This window comes from Dreissena polymorpha, chromosome 2 (assembly GCF_020536995.1).
Source record: "Dreissena polymorpha isolate Duluth1 chromosome 2, UMN_Dpol_1.0, whole genome shotgun sequence".
Classification (NCBI taxonomy): domain Eukaryota; kingdom Metazoa; phylum Mollusca; class Bivalvia; order Myida; family Dreissenidae; genus Dreissena; species Dreissena polymorpha.
In genome coordinates, this window is record NC_068356.1 from 45,848,811 (window position 1) to 45,866,956 (window position 18,146).

An 18,146-nucleotide genomic window follows, 5' to 3' on the forward strand; every position below is an offset into this window, starting at 1 on the left:
TTTATGCACATGCATTATGCCCTGTTTTCTCAGAACACGACTCATATTGTTTTGCAGTAAGATGATTTTAAATACGTTTTTTTTCTCAATATTTTTTAACTTAATCAATGGTCCTGAAACTGTAAAATGACACAGTTTCCCTACTAAAAGATACATTCTAATGTTTCTAGGAACACTACAAAAGTAATACAAATACACTTCAACTTAACAAGCATATCCGTTTACAATACCTACAATCCTTAAACATTCAAAGAAAATGTAAGTTGATAAATAATAGTCTCAGACTTGAGTCATTAGAAGTATGAACTCTTTCCCACTTAGAAGTCATTAAAAGTATGAACTCTTTCCCACTTAGAAGTCATTAAAAGCATGAACTCTTTTCCACTTAGAAGTCATTAAAAGTATGAACTCTTTCACACTTAGAAGCAAAGTGAAAATGGCTATGCGCAAACAACATGAAACCAGAACAGCCTGTGAGTAACTTGCAGTCTGTTCAGGTTTAACGCTGTTTGCTGCTCATCAGTATCTGAGGGTTGGAACTGAAACTTTTAAAACTTGAATGTAGTAAGAAAGGCCTTTATTTAAATTTACCTTCTAAGGGACTACAAATGCCTTAAAATACATATCTAAGTGGTAAAGGGTTAAAGAAACTTAAAAATATAAACATTCTTAAAAACATCTTTAAAAATACCAAAATGGGCATTCACCTCGGGCCCAATACACTTCCTAAAACAAAGCCTCATTTTACACCTTTCAGACAGACTTAACAGAGCAAACAGCAGAAGCCTACTCAATTAAGGTAAACATACAACACCACAAATAAACACCAGCAAACAACACACAATTAAAAAAAAAAGGCCTGGAATTTATGAAAATCAATTGCCACCTCATACTTTCCTAATAAACAACCATGAACAACCATTAAGAATCAGAAGACTTGGCAGGTGTACCATGTTACATAAAAAGATAGTATTATGTTTTTTCACAACATAGCGGATGATCTTAACCTGATTCTAAAATTATAAATTATAAAAATGTTAAGTGAGGTATCCAGGACCTATATTCACCAGCCTATTCTCAGACTTAGACTTCAGAACAAAGAAGAGACTAAGAAACAGGAAGAATTTGTGCAGGGTTTGAATATATGCAGGCTGCCAGTGGTGTAATGTTCTTAACTAAATGTTCTTCATGAAGAATGATGAAGACAAAGGCAGTAAATATCAAGTTTGAATCAATATAAGAGCAATTCTGAAATATTTGAATTTGAATATTTCTTTATTTTTAGAATTAAGTATTAGAATAGTTTTCAGAATATGGGCCTTGACTTTTTGCTATGAAGTCACACTTAAATTTGGCTGCCAATCTTATCCTTAATAAATCAATTAATTTAGAATTTTCTAGCATTTCCTCATTCAGTTTGACCTCAAAACAAGGCCACTAAACTCTGGCGCTGCACTCACCCTGCGTGCCCGCTCCACCTCACCGCAAGGGAGCCGCTTGTTGAAGTCTATCCCAGTTAGCGGGGTCCCTGTAGGGGGCAGCAGGATGGAGGCGTCCATTGTCAGGTACTCCACATTCAAGGGACGGGTCTGCAATCACCATATACATGATAGTTGTTGGTTTTGGTACATTAATGATTGAAATTCCTGAGTGATAACAGAAATTAATAGTTTGACAAGTATAACAAAAAATTAAGACCAGAAGTGGATACAAATTAATAACCTTCTCAAACCATAACATTCTTTATTTGATGATTTGTACCACTTATTTTTCTTTTAAAAGGGTTGAACTGAAGATTTTCAGAGGAATTATGTCATTGTTTTAAAAATCACAATGTATTTAGACAGTGAAACGGTGAAAATATAAATTGAAAATTTTCACTGTCTGAAAAAGTGACAAATCTTTTTAAATCATTTATATTTCCATAAAACCCACAGGAAATCATAAAATAAAGCAAACTTAATCTCAACTTAACACATAGATGAAATTCTGGAAACAACACAGGGGAGGTAAATACTTCAGCCTTTAACACAACTAATAACTTTTCCTTTTCTTAAATTATCAGTCTGGGCATTGGAATGGCGGAAATCAGTTGAACGTAGAAATATTACATGATAGTTAACTGTGAAATTATTGACATAACATTCTCTAAAAATGGAATGAAATTTTGAGTATTTATATCCTGCTCAAAACAGCAAACGTGAGCAGTATATTGGAGTAAGTTTGTTCATTTTTATATCACTTGATGTTTATAATGTTCTTTAGGCATTTTCTTTGGTTTATTTCCACAGACAAGATGCTGAAATGAAGGAATAAATACATACCACCATCTCATTGTATTCATCTTCAAACATGTCCAAGAAAATGTCATCACTCTGCAAAAAAACAACACAATAAGAATAAGAATAATTTACAAATTTGAGAATTCATATGAGATGTACAATAGTGTTTGTCTATATATGTTAAACAGGTAGTAACACATAGTAAATAAAGGATTTTCTATATCAATCGGGGAGCACAGACTCACATTAAAGTTGTGTTGTGCATTATAATGTCACAATCAAACTAATCCAGGTAGGCGACCTAATGTGATTGGCTACCAGTATATAGAGAATACAGGTAGGTGACATAATGTGATTGGCTACCAGTATATAGAGAATACAGGTAGGTGACATAATGTGATTGGCTACCAGTATATAGAGAATAACAGGTTACTGCCAGATCATTTTGTAATTTATCAGGCAAGGCTTAGAATAATGTAACGGCGAGGCTTGCCGATATTTTATTCGTGCCCAGCCTGATATATTACAAAAAGATCAGACAGTAACCTGTATTTCTGTTTATCATACCTCTACGACCCGAATTTTTAAGAAATAATGAAACAAGGGTTGTGTTTGTCAGAAACACAATGCCCCCTATTGCGCCGCTTTGAAGCCATACATTTGACCTTTGACCTTGAAGGATGACCTTGACCTTGAACCACTCAAATTTGCAGCTCCGTGAGATACACATGCATGCCAAATATCAAGTTGCTATCGTCAATATTGCAAAAGTTATGAAGAAGGTTAAAGTTTTGGTTAAAGTTTTTGAATTTGTTTTTTTGACCTTTGACCTTGAAGGATGACCTTGACCTTTCACCACTCAAAATGTGCAGCTTCATGAGATATACATGCATGCCAAATATCAAGTTGCTATCTTGAATAGTGCAAAAGTTATGACCAAGGTTAAAGTTTTGGTTAAAGTTTTGGGACACACACACACATACAATGACAGACAGGCCAAAAACAATATACCCCCGATCTTTCAATCCGGGGGCAAAAAAATCGCTTAAAGGCTGCAGTTTTAGCAGGAAAGAATATGACTTTTGTCGTTTTACGTGTTAATATTGACGTCATGAGCACGCGCGCTTAATATTTGTAAACAAGAGGGTGGGGGGTAAAGTGTGAGGTGTGGTGGTCATTTGTGAGATGATCTTTAAAAAAAAAAAAAAAAAAAAAAATAGGGAGGGGGGGGGGGAGGAATCAGGGGGGGGGGGGGGGGGGAGGGCACGGGGGATGGTTTGGGTGGAGTCTATTGTGGTATGTCAGGTAAGAGTAGTTTTGTCAAAGTATCAATCAAATCTAATCATAAATAAAGAAGTTACGGCAATTTTAGCAAAATTTAATAATTTGACCTTGAGAGTCAAGGTCATTCAAAGGTCAAGGTAAAATTCAACTTGCCAGGTACAGTAACCTCATGATAGCATGAAAGTATTTGAAGTTTGAAAGCAATAGCCTTGATACTTTAGAAGTAAAGTGGATCGAAACACAAAATTTAACCATATATTCAAAGTTACTAAGTCAAAAAAGGGCCATAATTCCGTAAAAATGACAACCAGAGTTATGCAACTTGTCCTTTTACTGTACCCTTATGATAGTTTGCGAGTGTTCCAAGTATGAAAGCAATATCTATGATACTTTGGGGGTAAAGTGGACCTAAACACAAAACTTTACCAAATTTTCAATTTTCTAAGTATAAAGGGCCCATAATTCTGTCAAAATGCCAGTCAGAGTTACATCACTTTGCCTGCACAGTCCCCTTATGATAGTTAATAATTGTTGCAAGTATGAAAGCAATAGCTTTGATACTGTAGGAATAAAGTGGACCTAAACACAAAACTTAACCAAATTTTCAATTTTCTAAGTATAAAAAGGGCACATAATTCTGTCAAAATGCCAGTCAGAGTTACATAACTTTGTCTGCACAGTCCCCTTATGATAGTTAGTAAGTGTTGCAAGTATGAAAGCAATAGCTTTGATACTTAAGGAATTAAATGGACCTAAACACAAAACTTAACCAAAATTTTCAATTTTTTAAGTATAAAAAGGGCACATAATTCTGTCAAAATGCACGCCAGAGTTATCTAACTTTGCCTGCCCAGTTCCCTCATGATAGTAAGTAAGTGTACCAAGTTTGAATGCAATAGCATTGATACTTTCTGAGAAAAGTGGACCTAAACGCAAAACTTAACCGGACGCCGACACCGACGCCAAGGTGATGACAATAGCTCATAATTTTTTTTCAAAAAATAGATGAGCTAAAAAATGTTTTTTTGCTGTTTGTGTTGCATTTTGTGTTTAAAATATATTACACCTTGGCATCAAATTCTTCGTTTTGTTGAATCTGATTCGATTTTACTAAAAATGAATACTTTATAGTTGATTCCGAGTAATATGACCATCCTCCACACAGGACTGATATAAGAACTTCCTGTTGACCATGATATAAAAAAATATATATGAGGCAACGTTATATCAGGCAGATATCAATGCGGTGGTATGAAAAATCATCTGATCGCAACAAATACTGTTTAAACTCAGTCATAAATTGATCTTCTTATAAGTTTGAAGGGGTGGGGGGGGGGGGGTGGTTGGACAGGGTGGCCAGACAGTGTAATTAAGCAGGCTGGTTTTGAGCTATCCTGGTTGCATATGGCATCAGACCAATTTTTGCATTACAAAGGTCAATTATGGCAAACATAGATTATTTCTAAAAGAAGTTTCATGGAGTTGCCGGTCATGAATGAATAATGAAATCTTTTTGAAATCTGAAAATTGCATTTACAACAAGAGATGTGTTCGTCAGAAACACAATGCCCCCTATTGCGCCGCTTTGAAATTTATTATCTTTTATTATTTTTTTACCTTTGACCTTGAAGGATGACCTTGACCTTGAACTTCCACCACTCAAAATGTGCAGCTTCATTATAACGCCACTTTGAAATTATTATTTTTGACCTTTGACCTTGAAGGATGACCTTGACCTTGAAGGATGACCTTGACCTTGAACTTCCACCACTCAAAATGTGCAGCTTCATGATAACACTGCTTTGAATTATTTTTTTGACCTTTGACCTTGAAGGATGACCTTGACCTTGAAGGATGACCTTGACCTTAAAAGATGACCTTGACCTTGAACTTCCACCACTCAAAATGTGCAGCTTCATGAAAACGCCGCTTTGATTTTTTTTTACTATTGACCTTGAAGGATGACCTTGACCTTGAACTTCCACCACTCAAAATGTGCAGTTTCATGAGATACACATGCATGTTAAATGTCAAGTTGATATCTTCAATATTGAAAAAGTTATGGCCAATGTTAAAGTTTTCGGACGGACAGACGGCATATATTTGACATTTGACCTTGAAGGATGACTTTGACCTTCACCTTTCACCACTCAAAATGTTCAGCTCCATGACATACACACGCATGCCAAATATCAAGTTGCTATCTTCAATAATGAAAAAGTTATGGTCAACGTTAAAGTTTTTTGGCACGGACGGACAGACTGACATACACACATACTGACTAATGGACAGTTCAACTGCTATATGCCACCCTACCGGGGGCATAAAAATGTGATTATCATATACGAATCTTCCGAAGAATTTTGTGAATAAGGAAAAATAAATGTACCATCATACTCGTTCATAGTAAACTATCATTAAATTTATCAAAATTTGCACACTTGTTATGCAACTGTTTATCATTAAAGAAAATGGCTCGTTCAGAGAATGCTATTTTTTATGGTCTAGCGCCCATTTATGGGCACATATAAGCCGCCCTGATAAGAATTGATACACTCAGATTAAACAGTGCAGTAAATCATTGAAGCCAGCAATGAAACAAGAGATGTGTTTGTCAGAAACACAATGCCCTCTAATGGGCCGCTTTGATATATTTTTTCCTTTGACCTTGAAGGATGACCTTGACATTTCACCACTCAAAATGTGCAGCTCCATGAGATACACAAGCATGCCAAATATCAAGTTGCTTTCTTTAATATTGCAAAGTTATGGCCAATGTTAAAGTTTTCAGACGGACGCACAGACTGACAGACGGACTGACGGACAGTTCAACTGCTATATGCCACCCTACTGGGGGGAATACAAAATTATATAAGCTGTGCTTTGCAAAAACATATTTCAATTATGATTATTTATCATAGAAACATAATGAAAACAATTAAAATGAGCATTGCTCTAGGAAAATGGGGCTTAATGCATATGTATTAAGTGCCATCCAAGATAAGCATGTGCTGTCCTTACAGGTGAATCAGGGACAAAACTTTCTGCCTGGACTGGATGTTGGTTAGGAAGAATCTTCCTAAAAACAAAAAAAAATCAAAAAGCAGAAAGTATCTATACTTATTAGTTAAGCATATTGCACAGGTTAATCTGGGAAGACACTACCCACAATCTGGGAAGACACGACCCACAATCTGGGAAGACACGACCCACAATCTGGGAAGACACTACCCACAATCTGGGAAGACACTACCCACAATCTGGGAAGACACGACCCACAATCTGGGAAGACACTACCCACAATCTGGGAAGACACTACCCACAATCTGGGAAGACACGACCCACAATCTGGGAAGACACTACCCACAATCTGGGAAGACACTACCCACAATCTGGGAAGACACTACCCACAATCTGGGAAGACACGACCCACAATCTGGGAAGACACGACCCACAATCTGGGAAGACACGACCCACAATCTGGGAAGACACGACCCACATGCATCAATCCCAGTTGTGCCTGACCAAGGCACATATATATTTTAAAGGTAGATCAATAAACTAAGTTAAAACACCTTCTAAGGTAAGTCATTTTATATACAAGACTCTGAACACATATTTACCTTGTAGAAGTTCCTCAGAAGCTGGGCACTGCATTCTTTTGCGTTCTCAATACACGCGAGATGTCGATCCTGAAGGTATGATTTCCCAGGCGTGTAAACAAGCTGCTTTAGAAGGCGTATACTGAGCTCGAGAGTTGCCAGACGGACCTTGCTGCTAGACTGTGTCACGAGCGTTAGGATTCGGATCAGTCTCTCAACCAGGGCAATGTTATAGTTGTCTTTTAGCTGCAATAAATTAACAAACATAATTGATTGTAACATTGTTTAATGACAGCCAAAAGTCACAAACAGCACATGTGCAAAGAAAGCTTTATTTATTTATTAGTTTCAACATAAAACATTATTTTAGCTTCCCTGCATTGGCAGGCATGGTCTTATAGAGACACTCTTTAGTCGATTTCCTGGGTGTCTTTGGAAAGATTTTCAGAATGCTCCAAGACAGAACCTTGCAGTCGCAAGGCAGACTCAATATTTCCCATATTGTGCAAAAATAGGTCTTGTGCCAGCTACCCTGTCCACTATAAAGTCACTGGAGATTTTGTAGTCTTGTTACTGGATATGGTAGCTCCTAACCAGGCTGTGCATATGTGCAGGCTTGTCTGGAGCAAAGCTAACCTCATATGGCATAAAACCCATTGTTCACATGATGCTGCTCATATTCATAACACTTACTACTAAGACATATTTATTATTTTATCCTTTTTAATAGAAGCATGTTTAGAAACTGTGTGTAACAAACAACTGCAGATAATTTTTAATTGTCTAAAATGTGTAATGTACGGTAATACTTGTTAGTAAGGATTTAGCCAGACAAAAAAAATAGCCAGTAGGGAGGGGGGGGGGGGGGGCTGTAGGTGAAAGGTGACTTTTTTGTGCTTATATTCAATCGTTCAATCCGCATATATTCCATGATAAAAGTTATGTGATAATTATATCAATGTATACTGCATGTTAGTCTATAAAATTGTCATAAAAACAGGTATGGTGTGTCTGTATTGATGACATTGAAAATGTGGAAAAGGTACAAGGGAAGACACTTTTTTTAAAGCGTAGGGCATATTTTAATGCGTAGGGCATAAAAATGGAAGTGCGGGCAAAATATAATAAAAGGGTGAGGAATAAAAATTGAAGGGGTCCCCTGCCATGTAGATTCAGCTAAACAAAAACATTTAGTTGGTAAAGCAGTTGCCGAACTACACTATTCACAATTAAGTCGTTTTCTGAGAAAATTGGGCATAATGCATGTGCGTAAAGTGTCGTCCCAGATTAGCCTGTGCAGTCCGCACAGGCTAATCAGGGACAACACTTTCCGTCTAAATTGGATTTTTGCTAAGAAGAGACTTGATTTAAACGAAAAATGTCATAAAAAGGGAAAGTGTCGTCCATGATTAGCCTGTGCAGACTGCACAGGCTTATCTGGGACAATACTTTACGCACATGTATTATGCCCAGTTTTATCAGAACTTGACTCAATTTTTGGTCAACGCAGTGGTAGGGTGAGGTCAGACTGAATTGCAAAGAAAGCCACCTACCTCTGACCGGTCAGTTGGCATGAATACAGAGTCCATCAACCCCTGATGTATACCTACAATAAGAAATCAGAAATAAATACAGCAAACAAAAATGTCATAGCTTGATTTCTATTTATCAGTTGCTGAAAAAGAAAAGTTTGAATTAAAGAAACAATAAAGATAATAGTACACTTAGCAGAAAGGTGGTTTGTTTGTTCATTGGATATTTAGTTTAAACATATTTATTTTAGCTTGTTTGCATCCAAAGCCTAAGACTTATTTGAAACCCTTTCGCGTCCGTTTCCTGGAAATAGAACCAGTGCTTGGTGTCTATGGGAGAGATCTAAAGAAGCTGCCATAATTGGGATCAACCCATGACCTTCCGGTCGCTAGGCGGTCACCATACTGCTACACCACAGTGACCTTTCATAAATTTTGATATTTGGCCTTGTTCAATTGTATTTCAGTCATATCACAGCAGACAGTAAACTGTCACACACTTTTATTGGGTAAGTGCACAAGTAAAAAACAAATGCTCTATTTGAATAAGCGTTTGAAAGAGAATGGCCATAGAAAGAATGTCATGACCATTTCCCTCATAAATTACGTTGCTGAGCTAGGTATTGAACCCACAATTCAGGGATTTGTAGTCTCATGCTCTAATAACTGAGCTAGCAAGTCAACAGATATTAAATATATACACAACGTTTTGTATTTTAACAAGAGCACCGCATAACGGATGCCACGCTCGTTTTTTTTAGAGGTCACAGTGACCTTGACCTTTGACCTAGTGACCCAAAAATGGGTGTGGCATGTAGAACTCTTCAAGGTGCATCTACATATGAAGTTTCAAAGTTGTAGGTGGAAGCACTTTGACTTTAGAGCCTATGTTAAAGTTTTATATTAGAGGTCACAGTGACCTTGACCTTTGACCTAGTGACCCAAAAAAGGGTGTGGCGTGTAGAACTTATCAAGGTGCATCTACATATGAAGTTTCAAAGTTGTTTGTGGAAGCACTTTGACTTTAGAGCCTATTTTAAAGTTTTATTTTAGAGGTCACAGTGACCTTGACCTTTGACCGAATGACCCAAAAATGGGTGTGGCATTTAGAACTCATCAAGGTGCATCTACATATGAAGTTTCAAAGGTGTAGGTGGAAGCACTTTGATTTTAGAGCCAATGTTAAGGTTTTAGCACGACGCCTATGGCGGACGGCTGACGGCGGACGACGAGCTGGCTATGACAATACCTCGGATTTTCTCCAAAAACAGCCGAGCTAAAAAACCAGCTGAAATGGTTCTATAAACAATTTTGGAACCAATCAATGTGTATAAATGTATAATTGAATACATGTAAATAGTCCCACATTTTGATTTACTTCTGCCCTTATATGTAACACAAATAATTGTCAACAGAAATGACTATAAGCTTCCATAATTGATTAAAAAATACGGCATCTAAAGTGGTAACGGCATCACAGTTGACAACACACATTACACCATCCACAATTATAGAAGGATGGACACTTTTAAGTGTCTTTGTATTCATTTAAGTTAAATTTAAAACCACATCATGCTGACACACAAGTAGGGTAATTAAGTATGGATTACCCTGCATTAATTAAAGATGGAGCTTAAAGGGCCTTTTCATGTTTCGTCAAATTGACAAAATTGAAAAAAAATCAGATTTGCAATATTTGTTTTAGTTATGATATTTGCAAGGTTCAGTAATACTGAAAATTTACTTTGCTCTAAAATATCCATTATATGCATCTTTTGACGATTTAAAAACCTGAAAATCATTGAGCGTTACAAATGCAAAACAAATGAGAAATTTGGAGCGTTCTGTTGTTATCATTTTAATTCATGACATAACAAAGATTTCTTATATTAAGTGTAAATACACCACTCATACTGTATGAGCACAGATGGCAGAGTGGTTTAGGTGCTAAAATTTTACTACAAGGGACAGTGGTTTGAGCCCAGATGGGGATTACCTTTTTATCTTTTTTAAAACAATAATTCTTGTTTTTTAATGAAGCTATTTAGTTTCAATGTTTACATTGATTAATATAAAGCATTTAATGACAAACTCCAGTACATGCCAAAATCTGTTTAAGGTCACTTTAATGTTTTGAAAATAGATCTGGGAATCTATATTTATATTTACAATCGATGTCAACCTTATTAAATGTTTTATTTCAGCTGTGTTTACATGTAACAGTCACTGTCACTGTAGTTGTGATTAAAATTACACTATATTGGATCTTTGATTTTATCCCAAAAAAATTAATGAAATTTACGCTATAATGTTTTGTTTGATAAGATTATAAAATTGATTGGTGAAACTACTGAAGGTTTTATGAAGAAAGATGAACAAAGTTCGAGAAAAACACACTAATAGAAAAAAAACAATAGGAAAAGCATAACTTTTAGAAAATGTTGAGGGAAAAATCATGCCAACACAGTGAAACAAAATCCCAACAAATTGTGCAGCTGAACTCAGGACAAGCATGTATAAGAAAAACAGACTTTAAAACATTAGATTGTGTATAACTGAATGATTCAATTCCTATGCATCTATACTACAGACCATGGGTTATTCAACAACATTTAATTTCTTTAATAACCATAAACAAAAATCAAAGATATAAAAACATAATACTATTCTTATCTTAAAGGGGCCTTTTCACAGATTTTGGCATATTTTGAAGTTTGTCATTAAATGCTTTATATTGATAAATGTAAACATTGGATCTTAAAAGCTCCAGTAAAAAATCAAGAATAAAATTTAAACAAGAGGGCCATGATGGCCCTGAATCGCTCACCTGACTCATTAAGATCAGATGAAAACTATGACCTCTATTGTCTACACAATGTTTTTCTATGATTTGACCTAGTGACCTAGTTCCTGACTCTAGATGACCCAAATACAATCCCAATCCAGATTTCATCAAGATAAACATTCTGACCACAGTTCATAAATATTGGATGAAAACTGTGACCTCTATTGTCAACACAAGGTTTTTCTATTTATTTGACCTAGATTTTTACCCCAGATGACCCGAATACAATCCCACACAGATTTCATCAAGAATTCTAACCAAATTTCATAAAGGTTGGATGAAAACTGTGATCTCTATTGTCTACACAAGGTTTTTCTATTATTTGACCTAGTGACCTAGTTTTTGACCCCAGATGACCCAAATACAATCCCAACCCAGATTTCATCAAGATAAACATTCTGACCAAATTTCATAAAGATTGGATGAAAACTGTGACCTCTACTGTCTATACAAGGTTTTTCTATTATTTGACCTAGTGACCTTGTTTTTGACCCCAGATGACCCAAATACAATCCCAAACCGGATTTCATCAAGATAAACATTTTGACCAAATTTCATCAAGATTGGATGCAAACTGTGACCTCTACTGTCTACACAAACAAATTGTTGACGGACGGACGCACGGACACACGCAGGCACGCACAACGGACGCCGGACATCACACAATCACATAAGCTCACCGTGTCACTTCATGACAGGTGACCTAAAAATATGTGTCGGAGATAAACATGAACAGTTGTGGTTAAAATCCCATAGAAACAAGGGCTGTTTGTAAAACATGCATGCCCCCCTATATGGGCTATAAGTTGTAGTAGCAGCCATTGTGTGAATACATTTTTTGTCACTGTGAATGGTGGTGGTGGTGGTGGTGGAGGTGGTGGTGGTGGTGGTGTAGTAGTAGTAGTAGTTGTAGTAGTAGTAGTAGTAGTAGTAGTAGTAGTAGTAGTAGTAGTAGTAATAGTAGTTGTAGTAGTAGTAGTAGTAGTAGTAGTAGTAGTAGTAGTAGTAGTAGTAGTAGTAGAAGTAGTAGTAGTAGTAGTAGTAGAAGTAGAAGTAGTAGTAGTAGTAGTAGTAGAAGTAGTAGTAGTAGTAGTAGTAGTAGTAGTAGTGGTAGTAGTAGTAGTAGTAGTAGTAGTAGTAGTGGTAAAAGTAGTAGTAGTAGTGGCAGTAGTAGTAGAAGTAGTAATAGTAGACGTGGTGGTGGTGGTGGTGGTGGTGGTGGTGGTGGTGGTAGTAGTAGTAGTAGTGGTAGTAGTAGTAGAAGTAGTAGTAGTAGTAGTAGTAGTAGAAGTAGTAGTAGTAGTAGTAGTAGTAGTAGTAGTAGTAGTAGTAGTAGTAGTAGTAGTAGTAGTAGTAGTAGTAGTAGTAGTAGTAGGAGCAGTAACATGTAGCAGAAGCAGTAGCAGCATTACAAGACCAATACTTAAGAATGATCAAATGGGAAAAGGTAACCTAGCACTTGCAGTTAATATGGGGCTCATTTACAGGTCAGATTTGGAATCTCTGCTGTAAAATGAGATTTTGAATGAATTAAAGGGAGGCAAATCTGTATTAAAAAGAACATGCATAAACCGTAGTTGTTTCCCTTGTTTGAACCATGCTAAATCCTTACAAGTTTGGAAAGAATTGGATGAAAAATTTGGACTTTATTGCATAAACACCATTTTCTCAATTCAAGGGGAGGTAATTCTGTACTTCATGGACCAATAATGCTCATTTTTTGTAGGGTTCGTGTCCTCATTGATATAAAGACACTGTGCAAATTTGGAAAGGATCGGACAAAAAATGTGGAATATTTTTGAAAGTTTTCACAAAATAGGCAAAAACGAATAAACATGCAAAGTTGAACGAGCTCCTGCGGCCATGTTTTTTGACGAATCAAATTTCTTTGAACAACTTTTTCAGGGGAGCCTTCAAAGGTCATCCCTGTGAAATTTTTTGAAAATCTGATGAGCGGTTTCTGACAAGAAGATTTTTTAAGGTTTTTTACCATATATGGTCATGGCGGCCATCTTGGTTATGTGATCAAATTGTTTTTAACAATTCTTTTGTCCCATGACCTACGGATGCTCCACATGAAATTTAGTTGAAATTGGCTCAATGATTTAGTAGAAGAAGATGTTTACAAATTGTTTACAGACAGACAGACGGACGGACGGACGGACGCCGGACGGTGAGTGATCACAATAGCTCACCCGAGCTATCGCTCAGGTGAGCTAAAAAGGTAAAACAAGTAGCCGGTACCAGGGCTCAAACCAGTGAACACCGGAGTCCTGGAGTTAGTCGCAAGTAAAAACGCATTAGCCCTCTTGGCTATTCGCCGGGTATACATAGTATAAGTATTTTATACCTTATATAAGCAATCTTAGTGGTTTCGTAAATTTAAACGACAACAACAGAACTCTCCAAATTATTCAATTGTTTCGCGTTGCAAAGCTTTATAATATTTAGGTTTTCAAATCGTCAAAAGATACATATACCGGTAATTGCTATATTGGACTATGGTTAATGTTTAGTAATAACGTTTCATCAAAATATCATAACTAAAACGAAAAATTTGCGAATCTGAAACAACTTTTTTCAATTTTGTCAATTTACCAAACCGTGAAAAGATCCCTTTAAAATATCTACAATCTTAGTGTTAAGTACATGTATCATTTTTTGAAAATTATTTCTATTGCCAAACAGACAGACACTGAAAAAACAACAATACTAACAAAAAAGTACACAACATGACAACATAAAAACATTCATTACCATACCACTACCTTCTGCTTGCAAAACAGAACACAAAAAGGCGTATAATTTATAATTAACAACAATACAGCTTAACATTAATTAAATTCAATTACCTACAACAACATACCCACAAGATGCTTTTTTTAACAAGAGCACCGCATAACGGGTGCCAACGCTCAGCTGCCAAAGCTTGTCAGAATTTTTTTGTTTAAAGATCACAATTATCTTGACCTTTGACCTAGTGACCCAAAATTAGGTGTGGCGTGTAGACCTCATCAAGGTGCATCTACATATGAAGTTTCAAAGTTGTATGTGGAAGAACTTTGATTTTAGAGCCAATGTTAAGGTTTAAGCACGACGCTTCCGGCGGACGGCTGATGGCGGACGACGAGCTGGCTATGACAAAACCTCGGGTTTTCAACGAAAACAGCCAAGCTAAAAATAAACTCATATAAAATGAGGTATTTGTTTAAAGGTTAGCTGGTAAGTCTCAATATAATGGATATATGTGTCAACATTATTTTTTTTAACAAAACTAAAAACGTTGTCAATTACACAGTGCAGACCTACCTTCATTGTGTCCCATAGCATACATAAGACACAGTGCAGACCTACCATCATTGTGTCCCATAGAATACAGCAGACACAGTGCAGACCTACCTTCATTGTGTCCCATAGCATACATAAGACACAGTGCAGACCTACCTTCATTGTGTCCCATAGCATACAGCAGACACAGTGCAGACCTACCTTCATTGTGTCCCATAGCATACAGCAAACCCAGTGCAGACCTATCTTCATTATGTCCCATAGCATACAGCAGACACAGTGCAGACCTACCTTCATTGTGTCCCATAGCATACAGCAGACACAGTGCTTACCTACCATCATTGTGTCCCATAGCATACAGCAGACACAGTGCAGACCTACCTTCATTGTGTCCCATAGCATACAGCAGACACAGTGCAGACCTACCATCATTGTGTCCCATAGCATACAACAGACACAGTGCTGACCTACCTTCATTGTGTCCCATAGCATACAGCAGACACAGTGCTGACCTACCCTCATTGTGTCCCATAGCATACAGCAGACACAGTGCTGACCTACCTTCATTGTGTCCCATAGCATTCAGCAGACACAGTGCTTACCTACCATCATTGTGTCCCATAGCATACAGCAGACACAGTGCTGACCTACCTTCATTGTGTCCCATAGCATACAGCAGACACAGTGCAGACCTACCTTCATTGTGTCCCATAGCATACAGCAGACACAGTGCTGACCTACCTTCATTGTGTCCCATAGCATACAGCAGACACAGTGCTGACCTACCATCATTGTGTCCCATAGCATACAGCAGACACAGTGCTGACCTACCTTCATTGTGTCCCATAGCATACAGCAGACACAGTGCTGACCTACCTTCATTGTGTCCCATAGCATACAGCAGACACAGTGCAGACCTACCTTCATTGTGTCCCATAGCATACAGCAGACACAGTGCTGACCTGCCTTCATTGTGTCCCATAGCATACAGCAGACACAGTGCAGACCTACCCTAATTGTGTCCCATAGCATACAGCAGACACAGTGCAGACCTACCTTCATTGTGTCCCATAGCATACAGCAGACACAGGGCAAACAGAGCCTCATAATCGTTTTCTGTGCATTCTAGTGCGTGAAATATGGCCTCTAGGTATGGTCTGAAAGAATTAAGCCCTTTATCTAAATTACAGACCCAGAATATTAGTTTACTATTTACATAATTCAATGACATTTTTTGAAATTCAACAAATTGCCATTTTGATTAAACAATTTATTTACAGTAATTATTAAATAACAATATGACAATCACAATATATATAGAGAGAAAATTATGTGAGTTTTTGATAAAGATCAAGTTCATCATGCTCACCTGGAACCATGGTAGCGCTGGGCATTCTATTTATCCTATTATTTCCTCCCTTTTTCAATTAATAATTATCATATAATCTAGCATCAAAATTAGAATTTAGTTAGCAATTTACAAGCAAACACTCTTATGTCAGCTGGCAAGGTTTCTCTCATTTTTCGGACATCGACTTTTATGAAAATATTTGTGAATCTAAATGTCGGACACATAAAAGCCTATAAACCCTTAAAATCAACGCATATTTCGTACAATATTTCGAAAAATAAAGTTAACACATAAAAAATCAGTGTTCCTTATACCAATAGCCAAAATTTCAACACTAGATGTGGTCTGGTAACACAGATTCAACAAGAAACAAAATGCTCTTTTTTGTTGTTTGCGGGACAATATATTCCACACATGTTCATGTGTTAAATAAGTGTTGGTGTGTCGTATGAATAGATATCAGTGCAGGAAATTCAAATGGCATATGATGTGCCACAAAAATATGAACAAGCATTTAGTATCTCATTAAATCTATGTTACCTTACCACATCTAGCATTGAAATTTTTGCTATTGCTAAAAGGAACACTGATTTTTTATGGGTGAATTTTATTTTACAATATATTTTGCAAAATATTCGTTGAGTTTGAGTATTTATGTTATACAAATGTATTAACAGAGCTTGTCAGACAGTTCAATGGGCAACAACCCTACTAATTAAACCTATAATGAAATGGATAATTGAGCTGTTGCATGCGAAAATTGGTCTTATGTCATCTGCTGACCACAAAAGCTTGTATGACTTTTTATAGCATTCAGGGTGGCTCCTGACCAGATAGCACAAATGCACAGGCTGGTCTGGAGCTACCCTGGCTATATAAGTCATAATATTCATGTTAGCATTACCTGCTCATTAATGTCCATACCACAACCACCCACCTATTATCCAATGAGAATGCTCCTTGTGAGGCTGTAGCTCCGCCCCCAATCCTCAGTGATTGGTTCCTTGTGGACAGTATCTTTTCCTCATCTGTGGAATTCTGGGAAGGCAAAGTCTGGTCTTCGAAAACCTCTGAATCTTGCCGACCTGCAGGTAATTCTGATCAAACAGAAAATTTTGTGTTATATCATGTTCACATCTTAAATGTTAACGTAACGTGTTTTTCTTAATATTGATATTCGTCTTAGTTTAATTCTGAATGAAAATGCATTTGAAGAAAGTAATATTCAGTGGTTACATTCTTTGATTACATAATTACATACATAATAAAGAAATATTCTTCAGTAATTTGACATTAATTTATATTACATTTAAGAAAAAACAAAGATAGCTGCCTACACCTTAACAACTCTAAATTTCAAACATATTTTTTTCCGTGCATCTTATTTCAGTTCAGAAGTGGAATGTAAAAGTTCCCCATTGGTCAGGTAAGTTGTTCACATATGAGCTTCCCTTTGGGAAAACGGGGCTTTGTGCATCTACGGAATATATTGGTATTTTTTGTTTAAAGGATGTCTCTCCTCAACAAAAATCCAGTTGAGGCAGAAAGAGTTGTCCTTATTAGTCTGTTTGGACTGCACAGGCTAATCTGGGACGACACTTTACACAAATGCATTTAGCCCTATGTTCCTAGATGGCAGCTCATAATCACCTGGAAGCATGCATGGTAGCACAATTGATAACAGTTGTCAAGTTGCAAGGCAAAAGATCCACTATTGTCTTCACACTTGTCAAACATGAAATACTGCTTTGATGATGAATTATTGACCCAACTGCTTGGGATCAGACAAATAAACCAAGAGTTGAGCTCTGGGAAAATCAAGCATGTACAAAAAGTATTGTCCCGGATGAGCCTGTGCAGTCTGCACAGTTTAATCAGGGATAGCACTTTCCACTATTATTGCATTATTGCATTTAAAGGAAGTCTCATCTAAATGAAAATCTAGTATTGGCAGAAAGTGTG

The 18,146-nt window shown here is 36.8% G+C and overlaps 1 protein-coding gene across 6 annotated transcripts in view; it reads right to left on the reverse strand.

Annotated features, from left to right (window-relative positions):
• LOC127866891 (protein CLEC16A-like) overlaps positions 1-18,146 on the reverse strand; it is an 85,366-nt gene that overhangs the window by 39,944 nt on the left and 27,276 nt on the right. For all 6 annotated transcript variants that reach the window (XM_052407735.1, XM_052407734.1, XM_052407733.1 and 3 more), the window contains 6 exons: positions 17,122-17,281; positions 15,890-15,990; positions 8,722-8,774; positions 7,190-7,414; positions 2,325-2,375; positions 1,461-1,589 (listed from right to left, as the gene is read on the reverse strand). In XM_052407735.1, coding sequence (XP_052263695.1) covers positions 1,461-1,589; positions 2,325-2,375; positions 7,190-7,414; positions 8,722-8,774; positions 15,890-15,990; positions 17,122-17,281 — 719 coding nt within the window. The remainder of the gene's footprint in view (positions 1-1,460; positions 1,590-2,324; positions 2,376-7,189; positions 7,415-8,721; positions 8,775-15,889; positions 15,991-17,121; positions 17,282-18,146) is intronic.